Source organism: Gastrolobium bilobum, unplaced genomic scaffold, assembly GCF_033153095.1.
Source record: "Gastrolobium bilobum isolate Gb01-03AN ecotype WA unplaced genomic scaffold, APGP_CSIRO_Gbil_v1 utg16143, whole genome shotgun sequence".
NCBI lineage: Eukaryota > Viridiplantae > Streptophyta > Magnoliopsida > Fabales > Fabaceae > Gastrolobium > Gastrolobium bilobum.
This window is the reverse complement of record NW_026897537.1, coordinates 283,780-310,817: the sequence shown is the minus strand read 5'-3', so window position 1 is coordinate 310,817 and position 27,038 is coordinate 283,780. Positions and strand designations below refer to the sequence as shown.

The 27,038-nt window shown below is 33.5% G+C and overlaps 1 protein-coding gene and 1 non-coding gene across 2 annotated transcripts; one reads left to right on the top strand and one right to left on the bottom strand.

The window, feature by feature from the left end:
* The first annotated feature begins 4,088 nt into the window (after positions 1–4,088).
* TRNAM-CAU (transfer RNA methionine (anticodon CAU)) lies at positions 4,089–4,162 on the top strand. The gene has a single exon. It is a non-coding gene; the product is annotated as a tRNA-Met (tRNA).
* Positions 4,163–9,251: 5,089 nt separating this feature from the next.
* On the bottom strand, positions 9,252–10,612 carry LOC133307819 (transcription factor CYCLOIDEA-like). Its single transcript, XM_061508381.1, has 2 exons — positions 9,496–10,612; positions 9,252–9,383 (listed from the first exon to the last, which is right to left on the bottom strand). Exons 1-2 carry the CDS (start codon positions 10,610–10,612, stop codon positions 9,328–9,330), a joined length of 1,173 nt encoding a protein of 390 aa, XP_061364365.1. The 3' UTR covers positions 9,252–9,327.
* Between the last annotated feature and the right edge of the window lie 16,426 nt (positions 10,613–27,038).

The following is a 27,038-nucleotide window of genomic DNA, read 5'->3' as shown; positions in this document are numbered from 1 at the left end:
GCTTCAGGCCGAAAAAAAATTGGGACACCACTTGTTGTCATTAAGCTTCACACCATGATTAAAATTGTGTTATTCTTCCTCTCACTAAAACCATTTTGTTGTGGGGAATAGGTTGTTGTAAGTTGTCATTTGATTTCTTCCACCTCACAAAATTTTGCAAACTCTTGTGAGTTGAATTCTCCTTCACGATCAGTGCGAAGAACTTTTATTTGATTCCCAACCTCTTTTTCAACAAATGTCAAATAGTTTTTGAAAACCACTGAAGCTTCAGACTTCTCCTGTAGAAAAAAGGTCCAAACTTTTTTACTGGAATCATCAATAAAGGTAATTATATATCTTTTACCTCAATTGAAAGATGGATTAAATGGCCCACAAATATTAGAATGAACAAGTTTCGAGACTTTCTTCGCCCCTCCATGATTTTCCTTATGGAAATGGGTTGCGATGTTATTCAAATGTTCACAAACTTAAGAAATTGCTATTATTTGAGGAAGACCTGTCACCATGCTCTTTTGTTGTAATGTATTAATTTGCCAAAGCTGAGATAGCCATAGCGAAAATATCGTAACCAAGCTTCATCCTTTAAAGAAGCGGAAAGGCAAGAATTAGTTGCATTGTGAGTATAAAAAAGAAACATCTTGCTTTTGGTCAAAATGACTTTGGGCAATTAAGCCTAATTTTTCACCTTCAATTCTATATATAGCATCTTTGATAGAAATTTTTTCTTGTTATTGGCCACATTCATCAAATTAGTTTTCAATACAGGAACATACAACACAATTGAAATAAAATATATTGCAGCCTCTTTTAGATGGATTGTCACCATCACTTTCTTCATTACAGACACCATCGAATTGTCTCCAAACTTCATTGTGATGCGAAAAGTTTCATCCAAGTCAGAAAATAAACTTTTGTCTCCACACATATGGTTGCTACAACCAGTGTCCAGGTACCACATGTTTGGTTTTACCTCTTCCTCCTTTGATATCTTTTTCTTCTTCTTCTGCAAAGTTAGTTCTTTCCACACTTTGAAATTAGTTTGACATTCTGATGCATACTGGATATACTTTGAAATTAGTTTTTTGCTTTCAGATCTTTCAACTTTGCTGCTTTATTAGTTGTTCGTTGCACTACTGTCAACTGAGCTCCATCTGCTGGTTCAATAATGTAATTTGTAACAACATCACAATATTTTTCTGACCGGAGAAAGTTCTCCATCAACATGCTCCAATGGTCATAGTGACCATAGAAACATGGAATAGCTACTTGAATCCCAATCTCAACTGATAAAGATTGACATACCTCGTCGAACCTTCTGCGTATGTTAGCGGTGGTTTGAATCCGATTATCAGGTTTCCCTCTTTTGATAGGTAATACATAATCCCACTGTAAACCATCAATAATGTTAGTGTATGATCTTATATGGAGGCATTCCTTCCCTTAATCTAAACTTTTTATATTAAAAAAAATACAACCATCATTTGGAGAATGGAAGGCCAAGAAAGGAGCAAAGATTGAGGACCATTGTTGCGACCTCACGACAAGTGCACCGATCGTACAAGTAATAAAGTGTTCGAGTAAGAGATCCTTCCCACGAGGATTATATATCAAGCACTAATTCACTATCTTAGCTTAAGTTGGACAATCAAAATTGAATTTGGAACAAGATTTGAATTTGAAATTTAAAATATTAAAACTAATTAATCGCAAGAATTAAAAGCAACAAATTAAAGATTTGAATTAACTAATGTAAAAGAAACGTAGCGAGGGTTTTGATTTCCTTTAATCTTTCTATTATGTCTAAATTCTTTCTTTATATTAATCCTCCTTAATATCAATATAATCGATTCTTTCTTATGTAATTAGGGTTCAATCCCTTGTTACCCTAAACCTTTACATTCTTGCAAGAACCCTAGTTCTCCGGTTATTCCCCAAGAAAGTAAGCATTAAATTCAAGAATCTCAAGATTACGCAAATCCTATGTCTATCCTTAGAATCATAAAGTTTACGATGAAACTATTAGATACAGATCACACACCAACATTCCTACTGTCATGCATTTACCTAAGATCAATATATAAGATTCAAGCTCATATAAAGCATTAAGAACAGATAATTTCATTCATAATAAAAAGGAAAATTAACATAGCGAATTGTTCAAAACATAATAAATCGATTAAATTCCATCTAACCCTAACTACTTAAAGAATTAGCCGGACATAGCAAGATCAAGAACGAAAGAAAATAGAAAAGCTTCCCCAAACTCCATAGTTGATGGGTGAATCTTCAATATCTCCAGCGAAAGATTGATTTTGATCCGTCTCCGCCGCTCATGAACATGAACCGAGGAATCCTCCGCGTTCCCTCTGCCTCCAAGCACCAAGAGCTCTTCTTGAATGTGTAAAACTTTTAATTCTGACCCAAAATGTGTGTTTTTTTTTGCCAAGAATCTGTGCCCTAAGTGAATACATCCAATAGGCCTAAGTTAGGTTTTCTGGGGCGCTTAAGCGCGCTGTGAGGCGCTTAAGCCCCTAGCTTTTGCATGAAACTTTCGCGTGGCGCGTTTTAGCACGCTGGAGTGCGCTTAAGCGCGCTCTTCGAATCTGAATTTTCTTCCTTGGCCGCGCTTAAGCCATGAGTTTGGGGCTTAAGCTTCTAGAGGCAGTGACTTTTGCTCTTTGATTGGGATTCTGGAGTCTTAGGGGGCTTAAGCTTCGAAATGGGGGCTTAAGCCTCCTCTTCAACAACTTGATTTTTCTTGATTCTCATTAGATAGATCCTCATATCTTCTAGTTTTAATCTTCATATATCCAATCTTCACATTTGACTTCATTTATCATCAAATCCCTTCAAAATAGCAAATAAATATTATTTAATTCATAAATCATAAAGTTCATGTATTTTATATCAAAACCTTAGTTTTTACTCATTTAACTTGATAATTCATATTATTTTAGTCCATAAAAATAAGATAAACTAAAGGTTTATCAACCATCATCTCATGAATGCTAGATAAGTGCTGCTTAAACCAATGTATGATCTATGATTTAAAAACATGAGCAAAGTGCTGCTTAAACCAATCTATGATCTATTAGCACTCGAATTTTCTTGTCAGATAATGAATTAGTGGTGTTTGATTCTCTTAACTCTTATTTTATTTGATAACAGGTAAAATTATTTTCTAAATAAGAATATAAGTCTCTTAACTCTCGTATTTTATTTATTTATTTATTTTAATCGATAGAGAAGAAGGCAGTCCTAAGCCTTGAGTCTATATATAAACTTTAGGCTTTTGGATTCTTTATCCTTCTCCATGCTTAAATTGAAGAGAAAAATATCTTATTTTGGACCTTTACTAATATATTGTTTTTAATTACTTTAGTTCTTGACAAATAAACTATTGTAATTTAATTTCTCATTGTATGAAATGTTTTACTATGTGTTTCTTCGCTGTTTTACTTATGTTATAGTGGGTAAAAGATTAAAAAAAAGGTTCTACAGTTTTTACAAATTGTTAATCTGTTTCTGGTAGTTAATGTCTCATACACCTCTCGAAGATGAATAAACCTGTTTATATTTAAAATTGGTCGATGATTATTGCACACTCATAGTAAAAGATAGTACCAAATATAAAGTTGTTTGAAGAAAATATTATGATCGCACACTTTTGCATTCAAATATAGTTGGATATTCAAATGTGATGGACGTCCACATTAGTTAGTAATGGACTAAATAAAGTCCATATATGTGGAAAGACCCATGAATCCAATGTCTTAAGACTTTGGGTTGAGACATGATATTGGATCCACTTGATATAGTTAGTTTAACTTAATCCATTGATGATATCCCTTGCATCAACTAACCCTGGTGTTCGGCTAGAGATCTTAAATATCCAACAATATTCAAGATCCCCCTCAAGTGTGAAATATGCTCCCCCTGTCTCCGAGTACCCTAGGCCCAACAATTCGAAAATCCAGGATTTTAATTGATGTCCTTTCATCGAATCCTCCTAAATTGCATTGATTTATCCGAAAGATTTCACTTCAATTGGAATTTGGTTATTCACCATGTACGAGGACCCCCGCTAAGCATCCATGGCTGAATGGTTAAAGCGCCCAACTCATAATTGGCGAATTCGTAGGTTCAATTCCTACTGGATGCACGCCAATGGGACCCCCTCCAATAAGTCTATCGGATTTTTGTTCAAGAATGAAATCTTATTGGAAGTACTCAACTCCTTATATTCTATTCAAATTTAAATGGCCTTGGTTTATGTTTTTAATCTTCTATCTCCCTATAAATACCCCATTTTCTCTAGTAAAGAAGGGACTCTGATGCTTCTCCTCCATAGCTATCAAGCTTGTGCTCATACCAACTGTATATTGATCATTTCATCCTCTTTATGGGTTGACACCTCATTTCTTATATTTACCTTAGATAAAAAATATTTAATAAAAGTATTTCATATTTCAATCATGTTTGTTGAGGCTTTTAATGAACTTAATTTTAAAAGCTTTATGCTATGCTTAAATGGGAGGGAAATTAGAAAATAAAGAAAAAAAAATGATCAAAACGTTTTAAGGAAATGAATAGAGAGAAAATGAGCGAAAAGTTTCTCTATCCTTACAACTAAAGGGGGTTAGTTCAAATGATACATATTTGATTAAGCTTAAGCAAGGTCTTAGATTGTGAATGCAAAAAATCTTCTTTGGAAGAGCTAACCACGCCATGACTTAGAGGTTCCGACTCGAAGAGGATTGCCTCCCACGAAGATTATATACTTGTAGTTTATCAACAACAACAACAAAAAAGTGTTCCATCCTTACACCACTCATTAATTAATTGTGTCTAGTGTCCAATTTAGATCCTAGATTATAGAGTCATTGTATATTTTTTAACCATAGAGAGTCATTTTAAGTTATATTTTTGAGTTTTTGGGAACTTAATTGCCACCCTAATTATTAAAATTATCATAAATTTATATACATTTGACGAATAAGATGAAATGGTTAAAATGAACTAATATTACAGTTTAACAGTTTGTGCCTTGAATTTACCATTAAGGAAAAGTATAAAAGAGCCTATACAAGCAAGACATGTGGGAAAGAAGAAAAGGATAGAGAAAAAAGGTCAGTTTGATTAAATATATAGCTGTAAGTCTAGAATTGATTTAAGGTTTGCATGTTCTAGTAGGACCATTTAATAAAGAATTGTTGCTTAAAAGAAACACATGTTGTAAACCATAAATACCCAACAACAAAAATCATCAGATCCAGCAATAAAGTGTATTGACCTAAAATTCAAGCTACAAGTAATGAATTTCCAACTTGCCATCAGTTCCACCATATTGTCCAACAACTGTATAGCAAATTCTTATCCACCTTCTTAACTTACCTTGAAAGGTCCTAAATGTTAGTAGCGAATGGGGATTCTACTATTTATGAACAAAAGTAGATCAGAGGATAGAAAATTTGAAAATCTATAATTGAAGGGACCAATAGATAATTTAGATGGCACCTCTGTAATGGAATAAATCTCTAATTGCATATTGTTTAGACTATATATCATTTTCCCTCCTTTTCTCTTAATTTTCAAAAGGTAAGATCTTTATATATCATTGTAATTTATATTCTCAATCTTGTTTTCAAAGGGTCAGATCTTTATACATCAGTGTAATTTATATAGTCAATCTTTACAGTTAATTTTATTTATATTCAACAGCTCTAATTTATTATTTATGTGAATAATTAAATATAAATAAATCAATGACTAAGAATGAAGGTAAGACTTATTTTATTTTTTTTGATAAACTGTAAGACTTATTCTTTTTCTTTTTTTATTGGAATACGACTTATTATTCTTATACCAATATAATTGGTGCCCAATTTTCAAATGTATTGTAAATTTCATTTCCCTCTCTCCATTATTAACAAGTAATGCTACACTTCACACTCCAAATAACAAAACACAAAAATACAACTCTGTGTAGGCCATTAGAATATTACAGTGGCACCTACCAGAATATTGTCGTTGGGACCAATCACGTGCCTGAGTGTGTAACATTACTCATTATTTATAGGGGAAACTATTTCTTTATAGTTTCTCTGTCTGATTTTTATGTTTTGGCAGATAAATTATTTCTAACACAACTATAGAAATAGTTTTCCATTATTTATATCGTTCATCTATTTGAACTTTTCAATGATACGAAAGGTGATATCATAATTTAAAATGATTGAACCTAACTGGGCTCGATATCATGGAAATGCTTTAAGCCTGTTGCTTTATATTGTCTTTAAATACAATGAATCAAACAATCAAGTTACTTTTTTTTCTCTACACATCAGCCCGATAAGTTAATAAAAAATTTATGAATTTTTTTTTTTTAATATTATAACTATGTACTGCTCAGAATAAATAGTTATAAAGAGATGACAGGACAAAATCTTATATCTCGTCACAAGAGACAAGCAATAAATCCTATATATATATATATATATATATATATATATATATATATATATATATATATATATATAGAAAAATATTTCTTAAACAGCTTGAGATATATTTATCTCCGTCCACCCCCAAAATTACGTCATTATATTTATTTATTTTCTTATATTACTTGATTCATCTTTGAATGGTTATGATTTCACTTTTCTCTCTATTCCTTTATCATCATTGATTCATCTTTGTACGGTTATGATTAATAGTTGGAGATAAAGTTATCTCATGCAGTTTGATATATATATATATATATATATATATATATATATATATATATATATATATATATATAGACACACACACTCCTTTATCTAGTCCATGTTAGAACATACTTAAGTAAAGGGGTTTCAGTTTAACTGGAGAGTGGTTTGTAAAGAGACTTGTAAAAATGTTGCAAACTGTGGCCTTTAGAGAAAGATTCCAATAGAAGATAATCTTTTCATCAATACAGATGCTCAAATTAACTAAACATAAATTTCAAAATGTATGCAAAGCTTGTTTATGAAAATGAATTCCATCACATTTGTTTTTGTGATTCAATGCTCATATATATATAATACAAGGATAAGTTATTCCATTTATTTAATTATTGATTAGATCTATGTAAACCTAGTTTCTATTTAAACTTTAATCTTGAAGGATTACAACCAAAGACAAGAATTTCTTCAAGTTCCTTAATTAATAGCCACATCTTAGTTTGTCAATCATAGGCCTAGTCGTTACCAATGCAAATTTAGAATCATACATTGGGAAGAAAAATAATAGATGAACAAATAAAGGGAATTCAGGCTAAAACATTACAGAAATCATATTATCAATGACTTCTCAAACGCTGTCTTTTCAACAATATTAATATCTTTGCCACTTTATTTGTTGAAGTTATCAACCTAATATATAATTTAGAAATTAAAAAATAAAAAATAACTTTTGATTCTTATAAAGCTGTGCAGGAAAAAAAATCATTGTTATGCATGGACTCTTAAGTGCAAATCACACCATTAATACAATTTTTTTCTAGTTGAGATTGTTCAAATTCAGTTGGCAATATACTATATATATTAAGAAATTCAATTTATCATTAGGAAGAAAGAGGTGGTAAAACTCATATGCATTTGAGACACCCAACTGATCTTACATAAGCTTCAAAGATGGAAAAAATGCAAGCTTAAATAAATTTTTTCAGTAATGTAAAATATCACTCTTTCTCTTCTTAATATAAAAAAATGAAAAAGCTTCTTAATATGCATGCTGTATCAAATAAGTACAAGAAGCAATTAATCATTGCTATGCTATCAGTGGTACATATGAGTAGAAATAACTGAGTAGATAGGGAGATAACCTAGATTCAATTCCCACCAACAGTGGCGGATCCAAAAAATTGTATTTGCGTGTGCATACTTAGTGGTGGGTTCAGGGGTTGCACCCCAAATTTTTTTTTTAATAAAAATTTTAAATGCATTAAAAAAAAAATCAACTTAACATAAAAAAATAATAATCAAGAGTCAAATAAAATATTACAATAGAATGATTATATTCAAAATAAGTTTAATTTTTTAAGCATAGAAAAGCTTAAGTTATTATTTAATAATTTATTACTATTTTATTTTAAAAAAATTGATTTATATATTACTAAATGAATTGTGAATCCGTGTGAGAGATATACCTGTTTTGCAATGCAACACTTAGGATATAGATGTTGGTCGCCACCAAGAACGGGTCGCCACCAAAAATTAATGTCTGTAATTGCAGACATCGGCACATATGTAGGTCTGTCGTTGCTCACCAAATATATTTTCGATGAAGATCGATGAGCTTTAACTATGATTAAATCTCGATTCGGGATTAGTCTCAAAGAATTGAAGTTTATAAAAATATCAAAGGCCGACTTACCTCAAAGGTAATTAGAGTAGGTATACCAAAAAATAAAAAATACCCATGATAATTCCTATGTTTAAATATGAATTTAAACTAATACTTTAATCTGTCTATGCATTTAGCAAATTAATACATTGCACCAAACCATCAAATCATAATGAGCAAGACAATCAAATTTACTTCATAGGGCAACAACAAAAATCAGATTATAATTTCAAACTGCTACTTAATACAAAATGCTATGTTTGAGAGAAAGCAAACCATATTCTGAAAGACACAAAAAAGCACCATAACTTGAACTATATTACTTTAGGATTTAGACATTCTTGTATGATTTTTCCTGGATCTGTTGTGCTTTTTTATGTGGTTAACTTCTATTCTTTCATATTTAATTTGAGTTTCATCCATATGTAATCTCTTTATACTAAAAATTAGTATATTTACATGAGTAACTTATTTGCTTATTTTTAAAATAGAATTTTTCTCACAGGCTGATTAATAATGTTAAAATCAAAGGTGCATGCCCAGCATCTATAGCTCCACTGCAAACAGAAGCTGAAAGATCTAGAATTTTCTTCTGTACCACATCCTCTTACAACATTGTATAAAACTGCTTGAAAAAAAATTTTAACCATAGAATATATTAGTCAATGTTGAACATTAACCAAATATATATATAAATATTAAAATAAGATAGAAGGAACAGTTCTTGATAACTAATTGGCATTAAACAATGCCAACCACAATTGGTCAGAAATAATACACCCTTTGTCCCAAATGTCTGATCCATGAGCAAAAGATCAGGTACAAATTAACATTGTCCAAAGGGAATATAGGACAGAAAAGTTACAGGTGAAAAAAAACACAGAAAGATGCCTTCATGCTTCCTTGGCAAAGCACAAGAGAGTTCATTCAGATCAGATGATACTGAAAACTAACATACTAATGTAGACGTGGATTGGTGCACTCCTCCCAAGACTTTCCAAAGATTTGGAGCCCTGAAAATTAAGACTTAGAACTGTACATATAATATCATATTCAAAATCTTAGGTTTCAAGAAGTGTAATTAGCAGCATGTTTCATGAAACACACACACGCACACACACATACCTGTGGAGAGGTTCATTGTGGCTATGGCACAAAAGTTGGAGCGGCCAGAGGTGGCACCATTAGCATCCCAATTTGGAGACAAATTAGGGAAGGAGTGGTAGTCATTAGTGTTGTTGTTGAAACTTGTTTCCTTAGGGATCATAAGGTTTTGGTGATGATGAGAAGACATTAATGAGGGTTTCAACTTTCTCTTGATCACAATGGATTCCTCAATAACATTGAAGTCATCTCTTGGTGCTTCACTACCCAGAGGAGATTGGTGCATGATTTGAAGGTTTTCAGTTGCAGGGCACTTTTTCTTCAAGTCTTGCACCCTTCCTCCAATGGTGGTAGTAGTGTTGCACATCTTGTTACTAGTCCTTTCCCTTGCTCTTGCTCTTGCTTTTTCCCTTGATTCCTTCATCTTTGCCTTAACACAATAAGCAGGTTCCTTCTGTGCCCTTTTCATCTTCCTCTCTTTACTAGCATCACTTCCACCCATCAATGACTTGTGATCATATGAATCTAACCCTTCTAGGTTTGGAGTATGATCATGTTGTTGCTTGATCCCAGAAACCACTTCACAGTCTTCACAATCAGAAGATGAGGAGAAGCTCTTATTAGCACCTTCACTGTTGCTGTTCTTGCTCCTTGCTAGCTCCTTAATTGCTTTCTTGGACTTGTTGAAGAGCCATTCGAGGGTATTGCTTGCTTTGTCAAACCCTAACATGTCTTGAAGATCAAAAAACTTGCGAGCAATCTCAATGGACAACCTCACCCTTCGGTCTCTCAAACCCTGAGAGGTGTAAATCTTGCTGTGCCTATCTTTCTTCACTGGTTTCTTTGTGAGCAAACAGGAAATTCCATAGTGAGAACCATTAAGATCCTGTTTGAGCATTGCAGAACCACCACCGCCACCGCCACCACCACAATTATCTGCAATTGCCAAATTGGTCAGTGTTTCTGGGATATGATTGTTATGGGTTGGTATATAAGGAACAGAAAGTGGATCATGAAGGAAAGTGTTACTTGTAGAACCATTTTCAGGGTTAAGGAAAGGAAAATGAGGGTATGAAGAAGAAGAAGAAGATGAAGGGAAGTAAGGATAAGGGCCAGAATTGTAAGAGGAAGGGAACATCTGAAGGTTTTTCAATTAATTCAAGAAGACCAAGAAAAGAAAAAGAAAAAGAAAAAGAAAAAGAAAAAGAGAAAAAAAAGCCCTAGCTTTTGTGTGAAATGAGGACCACCCTAACACTACCACTGAAGAAATATCTATCTATCTTCCTCTGAATAATGAGAACTACTTTTTCTTTTCTCACTCAGCTTCAACTTAACGGTCCAAAGTGATGCCCCCAAGGTACCCTTTTTATATATATATTTTTCTCTGTGAAGGGAAAAAAAGACTAGTAATGAGTACTAACAACACATATCACAGAAGAAAAAGAAAGTGGTTTGAGAAATAGATCAGAAGAACTTGGATTTACTTTGCACAGTTTCTATCATTATGTGAATGGATTTTGTGTTGGACCAAGTTCTTGGGTAGAGAGGTATATACAAATGAAGTGGGGTTGTGTGAGAGAGAAGGACACAGTAATAGTGTAAGTAACATAGGACAAGACACACGTAATTTAAGGGTTTTTTGCCCCCCATTATGTTGAAGCAACGTAAGCAGAGCAGGGTCAAATCATTCAACTTTTGAGCTCGTTATAATATATATGTTTGTGATTGTCTGGTATCGTTAGGGTTAGGGTTCTGCTTAGTTATTTCTCAGAAGAATTTTGAAGGAATCAGGGATTAAAAGTAAGTTTACGTAGTAGTTCTTGATGTATTAAATCTAAACACTAAACCCTTAATATTACTTTACCAAAAATGAAATAAAATAATACATGTGTATGCTTAATAATTTGTGATGATGGTGAAAAGTTCTCATAATTTTGAAGTAGAAATTTACTAGGGAGATATGGTTCTCTTTTTTCTCTTTTTTTTGGCTTCAAGTTTTTAACCCAAGGGCCATGAAGTAAAGGGTGAGTGAAAACGGTGTAAATAGTGTACAACGGCTTCTTCGTACAAAGGATTTGGATATTCTAGAACGAGGAAGGTAAGATAGTAATTAATCACTGAGAAAATTAAGAAAGTACATTCACACATATCTATAACATGTACTCATGTTGTTAGTGTTTCTTTTTCATAAAATTTTAAACACTTTAAATTTTTCTTATCAGCATGTATTCATAATCAGTGATTAGAAATCTTTCTCAATACCCAATGGGTGCAGCTCAGTTGGTAACTTGGCGCTGAGTTAGTGGGGTTGGATATGTGTTCGATTCCCGCTGAATGCATTCTTGGGGAGGGGGCTGAACCTTTAGCCATCACTGTTCCCCCGCACTCCGAATTAATCTCATAGCCGGCTCAAAGAGTCGAAGCTCGTGGGGATACCGGAAGGAGCCAACTCGTCTCAAAGAGATAATTAGGGTTGGGTAACTCCAAAAAAAAAATCTTTCTCAATAATTACTTTTTTTAAAAATTTGAACTCTTATGATGATAACTCATTCATATTAAATTCAATTATTTTTGTTCTAGCATTCTCAAATGATTATGTTTGATAAGAAATAGTCTCTTTGTAATTATAGAAAGATAACACTACATAAAATGATTACCTTCACCTCACCCTCATTGGTTGGGATTTCATGAGAAGTAATTTTGTTCTTTTTTTTTTTTGGTTCTTCTAATATTGTTTTTTCTATTCTCAAGACTCTAATTCGAAATCTTTTATTAATGGTTATTATTGAGGCAATTTTCATTTATCTTGACTTTGAAATATATACAATGAAAAATCTTAATTTAATTATACAGTGACTTGACAATTTTTTATTAGTAACATATAAGGAGTTTTACCGTAAATTTAAAACTTAATTAAACATATAATATACCAACTCAGCAAAAAAGACAAATTGGTAATATCAAAAAATTAGGGTTCTTTTGAGTGGCTCGTACCACCTACTGTCATTTTCAGTCGGGAAAAGCCATCCATCTCTGACACCAATTGCTCTGCTTCACTTTTGAAGAGGGTGGGGGTCGTCTCTGCAGATCTCTTATCACTTTGAATATCAGAAAACTGTAGTTGGTATATTTATATACAAAGTCATGGCTTTTTACTTCTTTAGTCTTCTTTCATAACCTAGCTATTTGAATTTTGTATATGAAAAGAAATATATTATATATAAATATATAGAGTACCATTGGTGTGTATCTGAACTTGGATCTGAATTTCAGTAATTTGCTTAGGTAATTGGAAGTGATAAACTTGATTTGAAAGGATAAGAGGGTCTTAATGTTTGGCGTTGTTGTTTACTTTTTCCATTTCTTTGTGAAGGACCACCTTACCTAACAAGCTAAATAAAGTGAATGTAGGGAAGATTTCAGGTTATGGTTTTCCAAAGAAATCCAAAAAGGGTAAATAACTGTCTCGTGACCTCTTTCTTTTACCTTCCCCTTTGTAGTAAACTAGTAATCACAATTCAAAATACAAAGTGAAGATGATCAGTAACTTCTTATATATTATTATGGGGAAAAAGTTTCTGATGTTACTTTAGATAACTTTATCTAATGTTCATCGAAACGACGTCATTTTGAGATTGAAAAATTAAAAAATTCGAGTGATAAAGACTATTATAACCCTGAAAGGTTTGTTTTTTCTGATGTTACTTTAGATAACTTTATCTAATGTTCATTAAAACGACGTTGTTTTGGGACGGAAATCATGGTATTTTTGTAATTTTAATTTATTTCAGGGTTATAATAGTTTTTATCACTCGAATTTTTTAATTTTTCAATCTCAAAATGACGTCGTTTCGATGAACACTAGATAAAGTTATCTAAAGTAACATCGGAAACTTTTTTCTCATTATTATATTGCTAATATATATAACACTTTACATATTCTCTTCAAGCTTTTTAAGATTCATGATATATAATTATTCCTTATGCTCGGTCAGTGTAACTAAGATCATTTTAGAGAATTATAATATAGGATAATTAACCCATATATATCAAAGTAGTTAGGCTTTTTCACCCTTTTGCCCCTTATTAATTAATTAATAACCATTTTGCCCCTGATTCGAAACTATCTACCAATCTGCCCCTCTTTAATCGACTACCTTGCATTTTTAATCGACTAAACGGTTGTTGGGAGATTTAATCGACTAAATCTCTCTACTTAATCGATTAAAATCATACTGACTTATTTTTTTTTTGTAAAATATGAAGATTTAGTCGACTAAATAGGGAGATTTAGTCGACTAAATCTCCCAGCAGCCATTTTTTGTCTGTTTTGGCCATTTAGTCGATTAAAAATGCAAGGTAGTCGACTAAAGAGGGGCAGATTGATAAATAGTTTCGAATCAGGGGCAAAATAGTTATTAATTAATTAATAAGGGGTAAAAGGGTGAAAAAGCCAAAGTAATTACCTATGTTAGTTAACATATTAAACTGTTAATTATGAGTTTATGTATTTGATTTTGTTATGGACTAAATTTCGTTTACAAGCCCATTGGCCAAGAAGCTTAAAACCTAGGAGCCCTACCATCCCACCTTTCTTTTACTTCAGTTCAGGTCAGGTAAATGATTGAGATTGTTACCCTAAGCTTGATTCTTGAATATAACAGATTCATCGTATGTATATACATTTTATATACATATATCACTCAATAATTAATATTTTTACTTTTAGTAAACAAAAACTTCTTAATTAGGTGTATATTAATTTCCCAAATAAAAAAAAAGGGGCAGCTGCAAAAATAGTATATAAAGGTGTTACGTATAAGTGAAGTGAGGGGTGTAAATAGGTTGGGTCGGGCTAGACTTTGACTTAAATATGTTAGGTTTGTGTAAAATACTTTAGCCCTATTTTAATCTGTTAGTTTTGTATAAGCCCAAATTATAAGTCTAGTCTGGCCTATATTTAAAAAAAAAAAAAATTGGCCTGTTCTGGGCCTGTTAGCTTATTGAAGCCTATTAGGTATTTAAGAATTAAAAATAATAATTAAAATACTATTACTTTATTATTCAAAATCATTAAACTAATAATTTATTTTATTGAAAATAAATAATATAATATAGGTTGACCTATTGGCTTATAAGCCCGACATGTAAAAGAAAACCTATTATATGCTTTCTAAATAGTTTTTTTAGGTCCGTGCATGTTCTATTTGACTATATGGTATAGGTTGAGTCTGGCCTGATGTAGGCTGAGTCATAATCCCCTGTTAGACCGGCTGACCCATTTACACCCCTACATATAAGCACTATGACAAATTACTATAATTACTAAAAACTATAATAATATCTATTATTATCATTATAATCACACCATTATCGTCATTATTAAAAAACTAAAGTAATATTTGTTAAGCATTAGTCATACCTTGTAAATATCTTTCCCACCAAATTAGAAATTCCGTTGTATAATAAGCCAACCAAGCAGATTGGAAACTCAAAACGCTATAAAAAGGCAAAGATGAAAATGCGTTTCAATTGGCTTCTCTTTAATAGAAAACAACTTTTTGGTTTATCACAGGGAACATTTCAAGTTATATTATATTTAATCCCTAATTATTGGTAAATGAGTGTTTGGTCCTAGAGAACCGTATTGTTATACCGTATGGTATGTGCTCAAAGATTTCCTAGAGATAGGTATCCAGATTGGCTTATAGCCAATACTCCAATCATTGCGCACCAGTAATAGGCTTATAGCCAAAACGTGGGTGTGTGCGCAGTGTTAGCGGCAATAGTAAATAGGTCAAAAGTGTGTACATGGGGTCTTTAACCTCTTATTTATAAGGGTTACCTATTGAGCTTGTGTAGATCTACCAGTTATAGTTGAATTCAACTTCCTTTCTGTTGGGATAGAGACTCTATCCTTAGCAGCCTTACTGTTTTATATTGTTAAGATAATTGAATAATTATCTTTAAGGATCCTTGGGTACGTGGTTAGGATATGGAAATATTCCATAACAATGAGTATTTCTCCCAACTACTTCAAGTTTAAACTCCAAATACCGAAAAAATAAAAGAAAAAAAAAATCATAAGATTTGTTTTTAAATTTGTATTTATTTTTGTTCTAAATAAATCAGGAAGCACTCGTTTGCTTTCTTTTGCAAAAAAAATGTCTTTTAAAGATTTCAAAATGACATAGAATTTATGCCCTTGATTTCTTTCTTTACCGTACCCATTATCTTCGTTCTTATTCTTCTACATTTTTTTTTTGCTTTTTTTTCTTTGAAGTAAGAATAAATTGCATTAAAATGAAACAGGAAAGATGTCCAGCAAAGCAAGAGTTTCAATATACGTTAGAGCATGTTCCTCCCCAACAAATTAAGTCATGACATAGCATGCAAACTTGGTTAAAGCATGTATGAGCCACCATGTAGGAACATGCATAACATAATAAAATTAAATGTATGACTAGGACTAAGACAATCATCAACATTTAAATCAAAATAGCTAAGTTGGCTAAGCTGTTAAGATAGTAAGAGTTTCAAGCACTCCTTTATTTTTTTTTCTTTTTGGATAGAATGGTGGCGCTAAAGTTTGAACCTAAGAGCTAAGACCTCATACAGATTATCCAAACCCTTCACCATCAGATCAATCTTACTAGCTTCAAGCAGTCCTTTTTAATCATTCGTTAAAAATTTCCATCACTATTTTCATAAGAAAAGCATACCAATGGGTCTGATGTTATCTCTCACACCCCAAAACCTTAATTCATTATATTTAGTGATTATTTCACTTTGTATAGTTCTCACATTCGCTCTCATTCAACCGAGACTTCTTTACTCACATTAATATTATTGTTAGGAACCAATTCAATCCAAAACCTTAAAGTGTTGGGTGATATAGCCTTTTTAATGGTTTATATTATTCTTTAACACATCACCTAACACAAGAGCCTTTTAAGCTTGAAGCGTGAAAACCTTAAGGTAGGTGTTGGGTTATGGTCTTTTTAATGATTTATATTATTCTTTAACACATCACCTCATGCAAGAGCCTTTTAAGCTTGAAGCACCTTATGTTTATTTAATTCCATAAGTGGAAGGCGGTGAGGATCGAACTTGTGACCTTGTGATTATTAAAACTCTGATATCATGTAAGGAATCACTTCAACCCAAAACTCTTATTAAGGTGTTGGACGATGATCTTTTTAATGGTTTATATTATTCTCTAACAATTACCCTCATTTGAATTTTCAACACTCTCAACCTTCATTGAACCGGTCATTGAACCGTGATATTACTTGTTGGGTACAAAATACCAAATAGAACTATTTATTTCAATGGACTAATTAAATAAACTACACTAATTGCTTGACATTATGTTTCAACCTAAAATTATGGGTTCTTCTACTTTACATATAGTCCTCGTCTTGTTTTTTTTTATAACACATCTATATCGCTCTACTTGAATTTTTAAAGTCAAAATCACTTTAAATAACAGATAAAAAATAAAGAAAAAATGAAAAAAAAAACCGAGAACTGGTCAAAGCAAACCTTGCTATTACATAAAGATGGAACTAATTGGAAGAAGGTGATGAGCCTCGCATAGCTTCAGTGTGATCAGAGCCTCACGAGCCACTCATTTCCATAATTATCTTAATTTTGATATTTTGGTATATATGACTTTTAGATTTAGATATTTTGAGATTTTTTTATACATTTTATTTATTTATTTATTTATTTATTTATTTATTTATTAAGATCTACTGATGAATATGCACCAAAAATTGGACTTAAGACTTTTTTTATTAATGCATTTTTATTCTATTAATTTAGCTAATTATAGTATGTACATTATTTGTATTTTAATTCTGCGTGATATATATTGCTTGAGTAATTTTTGATAAACTTAAATAGCAAGTGTCTCATACGTACCATGCTCAGCAAACTTTGATCTAAAGATTTGCATGCATAATTTTCTAACTACGTTGAGAAATATAATTATAATTTATACAATTATAGTCCTTTGTGTCTTTTTCATAATTTTATCAATTAAATTTATAGCATAAAAATAATAGTTTTTGTGAAATTTAATAATTTTTTGTATTAAAAAAGGGAAAAATATTTCTCCCGTCATTGGAGATAAAGTTATCTCCAGTGAGCTCAAAACAACGTCGTTTTGAGGTTATAAGATTAAAAAATTATAATGATAAAGACTAAAATAACCCTGCAATATATTATAATTATAAAAATACCTTAATTTTCGTCCCAAAACGACGTAGTTTTGGGCTCACTGGAGATAACTTTATCTCTAGGGGTGTAAATAGGCTAGGTTAGGCTTTGGCTTAAATAGGCCAGGCTTGTGCAAAAAAAAAAAAAAAAAGTATGACCTGGCCTATTAGTCTGTGTAGGCCCCAAATTACAAGTCTGGTCTGACCTATATTTAAAAAATAAAAGCCTTGGCCTAGGCCTAGGCCTGTTAGCCTGTTTAAACCTATTAAACATTCAACAATTAAAGAATAACTAAAATAATATTATTTTATTATTTAAAATTATTAAAATAATAATTTTATTTATTATATTTTAAATAAATAATATGATATAGGCCGACGTGTAGGCTTATAGGCTTCACATGTACAAAAAAGTCTATGACCTGTTTTCTAAATAAATTTTTTTTTAAAAGTCTAGGCATGTTCTATTTTACTATTTATAATAGGTCAAATCTGGCCTAATATAGGCTAGGCCATAGGCCCTGTAGGCTGGCCATTTACACCCTTACTTATCTCCATTGACTGGAAAAATCTTTTACCCATTAAAAAAAATACTTATCGAGTGTGGCAACCAAACGCGAAACAATGTTTTTTTCGTGAAGCAAAATACCCAAGGCTCAATTAATATGAGTGAACTGCGTCAACTCAAAGATTTTGAGTTTAATCCTTATTGATGATTGTTAAAGCTCTTAACATATCTTATAATCTTATGATTGTTATAAAAAAATGTTGTCAATAAAAAATTGAGGAAAGTTATATTTATAAAAAAAAATTCTTAATATCAAATCTTAACCGTTGATTTTCGTCAATCTGACTGTTATAACTTATTGAGAATTAATAAGTGTGACCCAATTAATAAATTATAACCGTTAGATTGACGAAAATCAACAGTTAAGATTTGACTGTAAAAGTTTATAAACGAAAAAATTTGTAAATATAACATCCCTCTAAAAAATTATCATTTGCATACTTTTATGTTGTTAGAGAGATATAATATAAAATCATTAAAGACTCGTGACTTACAAACTTGAACAGGTTGAAGTGATTGCTTTATCATGGTATTAGAGCCAAGGTAATCACAGGATCACAAGTTCAATTATCACTGCTCACATCGGCTCACAAGGTAAAACAAAAAAAAGTGACCTGCAATATCTACATTCTAGCCCAAAGGGCTTTTATGTAAAGAAATATGTTAAAGAGATATGATGTAAAATTATTGAAGATTTATCATCTTTGGAATGTTTTGGTTCTTTACAAATACTTATTACTCTATAATTTCCCTTTTCAACCAATAAGGAAGTTGCCACAAATCTAGAAAGGATTCCTAAGGAAATTAATTCTCTACTTAATTAGCGTATACAGTGAAAACGGCAAGAAAATAAGAAAAATAATGATAATGATAATAAAAATTATAAAACAACGAAGAAGAAAATTGAAAAAGGGAAAATTTGACTCATGGTCATTAATGTACCTCTAAAGTCCAGTCCGGAGAAATGACACTATTTTTCCTATATAGAGTGTTGATGTATTAAATAATGATAATTCACTTAGTGCTAGAGAATTAAAGAGGTGGAGTGTAAGATCTCGCACCATTAATTTAAAAGTTTAATTAAATTAAATATGAGTTTAGAAAATAATTCTATAATTAATCCTAATAATTATGACAAGACTTAAATAATTATAGTAAGTGATTAATAATGTTGGAAGTCGCTTTTTTGACGAAAAGTACAGATATCAGTTCTGCTCCACGGTATAAGTGTGTACCGATGAAGTATCCCGAAAAATTATGAAAAATATGTATATAACACTAGAATAATATCTAGGACTAGTACAACAAGTTTCAAGTCGAAATAATGAGAACTGGCGTCAAGACTGATACCAGCTACGTAAAAGCGCGTACCGGCAAAGTGCTGTGAAAAATAAAATAAAAATATGATAAATCTTATAAAAATGGTTAGGTTCAGAAACTAAAGTTTAGGATTAAAATGATAAGCATAGCTATTAGTGATAATACAATATGATTAAAATTAATACACTTATAAATAGAGGTGGCACATGATCCTAGGTTAATTTTCTGGTGCCTTCTACGTGAGTTGTTGGTGCTCAGCTGTTGCCACCTTCTTCCTTGGTCACCATTGCTTGAAAACTTCTCAAGTCTCCACCTTTCCTTGTTGATTTTTCTCCTTAGACTCCCTATACACTTGAGAGCAACCTTGGTGAGGGGAAAAGAGACCACCTTCTGAGTTGTGGCTGCTGTGTGAGGGGTTTGGGGTGCTGACTCCATTGTTGGGTGTGAGAGAACCATTTTGCTTGGCATTTGTGGATTCAAGAAGCCACCTTTTGTGCAAAGAACCAAGCTTTGATCACTATTTTCGTGGCTTTGTAAAGTCAGATTGTTGGAGCTGCATTGTGAGCTCCAAGAGCACCCTTTTGTTCTGTTTTGAGCCTTGGGTAAGTTCTTGAACCTTTGATCATGAGTTTCTTTGTTAAAGATCAAGTCTTGCCATGAAAAATGATAGGTTTAATTAGTTAACACCATCACTGACCTAAATGGGTTAAAAGATGCATGCTTTAACGTTTAAAAGTGTTAAAAATGGAACCTTGGATGTGATATCTCGCAAAATGCAGAAACTGCATTTTGTCACGAAATATCCGGGTATGGGGCTTGTGATATCCGGATATGGATATCCGATATGATATCCGGATATGGCCCCGACATATATTCGGATATTCTGGGAATTTCAAGTTGGTCACTGTTCTGTTCATACAGAATGGGATTTTTGGATTTATGGACCCATGATTGGTTAAGTGGAACCTCTGTAATAATTGAACTAAGTCAGAATCACTTAGATTAAGGGCTTAGGGCTTTGAGAGAAGCCTAATGGCATGAAACGATAAAGAGAACGTTGCCATTGTGTCATGAACTCTTAGATTATAAATATTGATATGATTGTTGTTCTAAACATATTGTGATTGTGTTGTTTGTGGACCTTGAGCTAGTGTGGACTTTGGCTTGGGTTGATTGCTTAAAAAGTAAGCTTTCGTGTCCTCGGTTTTGCCATTGTTGGTTCCACCATACCTCATGGAGAGGTGGTTTATATGCAAGATGTGTTTTCATGTATTGATATTTGAAATGCTATTGAGCTGTTAAGTGCAAGTGTCTTACGATATGTATGTGTTGTTCCACTTAGATGGTAAGCCTGAGTGTGTAGCGTCATACAAGATGGTGATTCTGTGGGTGGATGCATGTAGCGTCTTGCACTGATTGTAGGTCGTAGACGTATTGATAAGCCTCCAGCATATGTATAAATCTAAGCCAAAAAGAGAAAGAATCTTGATCAATCCTGGATAAACAGGGCTAGAATAACTGATAATTTGATAAATCTCAATCAGAGATCACGCAACTAATTTCCTTTTGATTTTGTAGGAAAACAGGACAAAAAGAAGCCCAAGTGGAAGTTTCCAAGCTGAAGTCCCACGCTACTAGCGTGGAACTCGCGCTAGTAGCGCCAGAATTAAATTTCATCCAGAGACATCTACGCTCACAGCGTGAAACTCACACTAGTTGCGCCAGAATTTCTTGCAGCCCACGCTCACAACGTGGGAACCACGCTAGTTGCGTGAACTTCCAGTAACGTGAATAAAATTCCCACGCTCACAGCGTGGGAACCACGCTAGTAGCGTGGGAGGTGCGGACAAATCAGCAGTAAATCCTGTTTTGTATCAGCGGAAGATTAGACGGATATTTACGATAAAGATTTAATCAAGATATCTGAGCAAGACACAAAGTCTATAAATAGGGGCTTAGACTCCCAAAGAAAGAGATCTTTGGCTATAGAGAATTCTTGGAGGCTCACGCTGGAGATCAGGATTCCGACGGAGTTGAAGACCGAAGATCATTGATCCTTCTTCTTCTTCTCCTTCATTTTCTTTATTGCTTTATGAATTCTTTTTATTATTTTAATTTGTTTAAGCCAGCTATGTCTGGCTAGTTTCTTTTTATAATTGGGATCACAGACCCAATGTGAATCCTTTATAATTTTTTAATTGATATTTTATAAGTTAATTAGTTAGTTTGTTTTATTCTACCTGGTTTAATTTTTCATATCATGTTTAGAACTAATCACTCTAAATTATAAGGCTTTGAGGGTTAGGACTCACAATAGACATATTGGGGTTTTAGTTTGGACAAGGGTAGAATAACAATTTGTGTATGATCTAGACATAGGCTTACATAAATTGCAGACTCATAATTCATTTGCTTAAAGCTTAATTCAAGAGGGATTACTAAGACATTAGGATTCTAATTGGATTAAAGGGTTGAAATCACTAAGACATTAGGGTTCAACTATTTTATAGGAAAATAATGAATTGTCTGAACAAACGAATTGATTAATTATAAAATACAATATAGGAATATAAGGGAGGATCGAAGGTGAAGTGCATCCTGGCTACATACTTTTTATAAATTTTTCATCAATATTTTCTCGCGTTCTTGATCTCTTCTTGCATGCGTTCAACCTTAATTGTTTTTAATTTTCTGTTTTAAATTTAATTATTTTTAAATTTTGTTTTGAAATTCTAAATTCAATTCCTTTCAGAACTCAACCAATTTTATTTTCCAACTTAAGGGGAATAGTTAAACTAGTACTTGGTGCATTAATCCTCGTGGGAACGATACTCTACTTATCACTTTATTACTTGAAACAAACGGTATACTTGCCGATTTCGCAACACGTATGTAATTCCTGCATGTTCTCTGGCCAGTAGGATTTTTGACACACATTGACATGATTATATGCTGCATTGCACTGATTATGGAACTTATATTATTATACTGCTTTTGAACTTATATTGCACATGTAAGTGAACTTGGGGTGGAGAGATCCTTGAGGACCCCTTGTCTTACTGACATTTCTGTTTAGAGATCTCACCCCACATTTGGGGCACATTTTCAGGTTCAGGTACCTCGGGAGTTGATACCTCGGGCGGCAGGAGGCCGGAGCTTAGTTGACTGATGTATGCCTGTTTATATTGATCTGCTTGGATGCTGATTTATATTTTATTGCCATTTGAGTTGATACTCTGTTGGGCTTTGTTGCCTTATTTGGTGAGCATGTGGATTGTCCGTGCCACATTGATTATGTTTTGTTTAATTAGACTTGTGTTGTATAATCTTTCAGGATATTGTCCGGTCTACGTGTTGTAGCTCCGTGACTAGAAACACATATATATATGAGGTATTTCAGTTAGTTGTTTATTGCAATTTACATATAGGCAATATTTTGAAAAAAGGATTAAGTAATCAACTCGGTAATAATAATGACGTCATAATTGAAAAGAAAAAGTTAGCTTCCGCATTTTAATTAAGTAGCGCTTAATACGATGATATGATAACAAACCGGGTATACACGGAGTGTTACATGGGGAAAGAGTATGTTCTCAATTCTTTTTAGTACTACATTTGGGAGAGATTTAAAGTCTTAATCCCAATATCCGCCCCGAATCGGACTAGGCTTGAAACGTTTAACCGATTAGAATATCTTCAAAAAAAGAGTGTTATTGATTGACTAAATGATGGTAACTCAGTTGGCGTCAGGGAACTGAGCAGGTTGTAAGGGTAAGAGTACATATTTGATCGTCTCCAGTACTGTCTTTGGGAGAAGTTTATAAAGTCTTAATTTCGAGACCCGTTTCGAATACTAATCGCAAAACGATGATTCAATCGAAATTTTTTAAAAAAAAGTGTTGATTGTCGTGAGTCGTTCTAGAGAGAAGTTGAGTATAACCTCTTTAGAGACGTTTGAGATTACCAATATACTTGGTGATGCTTGATTGTACCTCTAGTGTAACTAAGGAAGCTTGACTCTTTGTAATCTTTCTTTTCTAGATAGTGAAAGATTTGCTGAACTTGTGTCCCGTGATTTTTACTACTTCATATTGAAGAATGTTTTTCACGTTAAAATTTGATTGTGTCTCTCTGTCTCTCTCTTTCTACATTTTTTGTTTTACTGCGTGTTGGCCGACCTGGTGACTTCAGGCCTACTTCTGATGTTGAGCTCCGAGTCGACGTACTGACTTGTGATTCACTTTCTTTCACGTTGAATTTGAGGGACCTCGTCCCAATAGTGGTATTAGAGCCCAAGTTTAAAGGATTCTGAAGGAGACGAGATGGAGACCAGTGATGTTTCTCATGACAAAGATATGTTCAAACTGACTGCAGATAACTTTACATAGTAGAGACCTATGATGGAAGACCATCTGTACTGCAAAGACATGTATAAGCCAATTGTCCATGAAGAGATGCTTGAAGGAAAAACTGAGAAAAAGTGTGAAATCCTGAACAAAAAGGTTGTGGCCATGATCAGGAAGTATATCGACAAAAGCCTCTTTGAGCACGTGTCTGAGTTCACGAATGCGTACGAGTTATGAACGAAGCTAGAGTCCATGATTTAGAAGAAGACTCCCAGGAACAAGCCACTCCTAACTCGCCGACTTGTGAAGTTGGAATACAAGGATGGCATGAGTATGATTGAACACTTCAAAACCTACAAAGGTATTGTAAATCAATGGTCAAAAGCCGAGATGAAAAAAGATGACGAGATGCAGACTCTACTGCTGTTGAGTTTGCTGCCAAAAAGCTGGGATACTCTGATAGTAACACTGAGTAACTCGGCTCCTGATTCATAGTTGAAAATGGATGTAATGATCGACAACCTCCTGAATAAAGAATCCAAGAGAAGAGAACGAGGTGTAACCAGCACGTTTGAGGCAAACATTGTTGAGAATAGAGGAAGGTCCGACGCCAAGGGCCAAAGCAAAAGTCGGGTCGTGACAAGTCTAGAGGATGGTCTAGGCCGAAGTACGAATTGAAATGCTTCTACTATGGGAAGCCCGCCCGCAAGAAGCCTAACTACAGGACTCTACTGAAAGACCAGAAGAATGACACTATAAAGTCGGATCAAATTGTACCAAAGAAGAAAAAAGACAAAAGCTCCACTGCGGTGGCTGCCAACACAGATGTCGAGATATTCCTCTTTGGTGTGGATAAGTTTTTGAACGTAACTTATGATGATTGTTCCTGGATTGTTGATTTTGGTGCCTCCTTCCATGTCACCTCATACAAAGGCTTGTTCTCTTCTTATAGAAGCGCTGACTTCAGAGTTATAAAAATGGGAAATCGGGTGGCAAGTAAAATTATTGGTGTCGGGGATGTAACCTTGACCACGGATGTCGGGTGTTGACTTGTGCTGAAAGAAGTAAGGCATGTGTCTGACATACGACTGAACCTAATCTTAGTAGGCAATCTTGATGATGTCGGGCTATTCAATTACTTTGGAGGAAGTAGATGGAAATTGGCCAAGGTAAACTTGGTAGTTACCCGAGGCAAGAAATAAGGCTCCTTGTACGTGATGCAAGGAAAGATATATGGTGGAGAAGCCAACTCTATCCAAGATGGACCTAGCATGGAGTTGTGGCATAAGCATCTCGGCCATATGAGTGAAAAAGGATTTCAGATGTTGAACAAGAAAAGACTTCTGACTGGGTTAAATGGCCAAGTGTTAGAGAGTTGCACTAATTGCCTAGCTGAAAAGCAGCACTGGGTTTCATTTGTGAGACCGAATCAACCGAGACTACTCAGGTATATTATTGACCTCATCCACATTGATGTTTGCTCTACGTCGGAGAGATCCCTTGGAGGAGTTCAATATTTCATTTCTTTTATTGATGACTATTCCCGCAAGTTATGGGTATTTTTTTTAAAATATAAAGATCAGGTACTCCAAACCTTTAAAGAATTCCATGCAATAGTGGAGAGGGAGATTGTAAAAAGCTGAAGGTGGTCCGATCTGATAATGGATTGAGTACTGCGGCTCATTTGATGCTTATTATAGAGAAGCCAGGATAAGACTCGAGAAGACGCCCCCAAAAACTTCGCAGCTAAATGGAGTTGCTGAAAGGATGAACCTAACTATTGAAGAAAGGGTCCAAAGTATGTTATCCCATGTCGGGTTACCGAAATCATTCTGGGAAGAAGCACACTGAACTGCAGTTGACTTAATAAATTTATCACTATCACGGCCACTAGAAAGAGAAATTCTTGAAGAAGTTTGGACAGGACAGAAAGTGGCCTATGATCACCTGAAGGTATTTTTGGATGCTGAACTTTCCTGCATATCCCTAAAGACGAAAGGGTGAAACTTAATTTGAAGACAGAAGAATGCATCTATCTCAGTTCGCCGAGATGTGAGTTCGGGTTTCGACTTTGGAATCCAATCAACAAGAAAATAACAAAAAGTTGAGATGTAATCTTCCGTGAAGATAAGACTATTAAAGACATCTCAAAGCCCAAAGTCTGGGTTATTATCCTATGTGAAGAACTTGTCCCTTCTGTCCGAGCTGAAGTGTAAGGACCCGCACCGTTAAATTAGAAAATTAAATTAATTAATTATGAGATTAATGAGATAATTCCATAATTGACCCTAATAATTATGAGAAGGCTTAAATAATTATGGTAAGTAATTAATAATGTTGAAAGTCACTTTTCTGACGAAAAGTGCAGATATCGGTTCTGCTCCACGGTATAAATGCATACCGATGAAGTATCCCAGAAAATTATAAAAAGTATGTATATGTCAATAGAATAATATATAAGACTAGCATAACAAGTTTCAGGTCAAAATAATGAGAAATTGTGTCAGAACTGATACTGGCTATGTAAAAGTGCGTACCGGAAAAGTATTGCGAAAAATAATATAAAAATATGACAAATCCTAGAAAAATGGCTAGGTTCAGAATTCCAAGTTTAAGATTAAAATACTAAGCGCAGCTATTAGCGCTAATACAGTGCGATTAAAACTTAATGTGCCTATAAATAGGCTTGACATTAAACCCTAGGTTGATTTGTTTACATTGCTACGTGAGTTTTCTGGTGGTGCTTCAGCAGCCTTGAGCCTTCCCTTGCCACTCTCCCTTTTCTTGGTAAAACTCAACCAAGAGACCATTTTTCTTCATTGTTCCTTCACCAAAACACCATAGCTATGTGTGAGTTGGTCTTGTGAGGGTGTGTCATGCTTCGTTTCTAAGTTGTAGCATCTGTTTGTGAGGTTGTGTTGCTGAGTTGGTGGTTCTTATTGGTGGGAGCCATTTTCTTGTCATTGAAGGCTTCAAGAAGCCATTTTGATGATGAAAGGTCCAAGCTTGTAGTTAATTTTCGTGGTCTTGAAGTGGCAGACCCATAGTCCTGTGTAGAGGACTCCTAATCTGTCTCATTTTCTGAGTTTTGAGCACCTGAGGTATACC

Coding starts and splice junctions, on each gene's coding strand:
- LOC133307819 (XM_061508381.1), bottom strand. CDS start 10,612: ATGTTCCCTTCCTCTTACAATTCTGGCCCTTATCCTTACTTCCCTTCA. Junction 9,384..9,495: donor CACAATGAACCTCTCCACAG/GTATGTGTGTGT, acceptor CTTAATTTTCAG/GGCTCCAAATCTTTGGAAAG.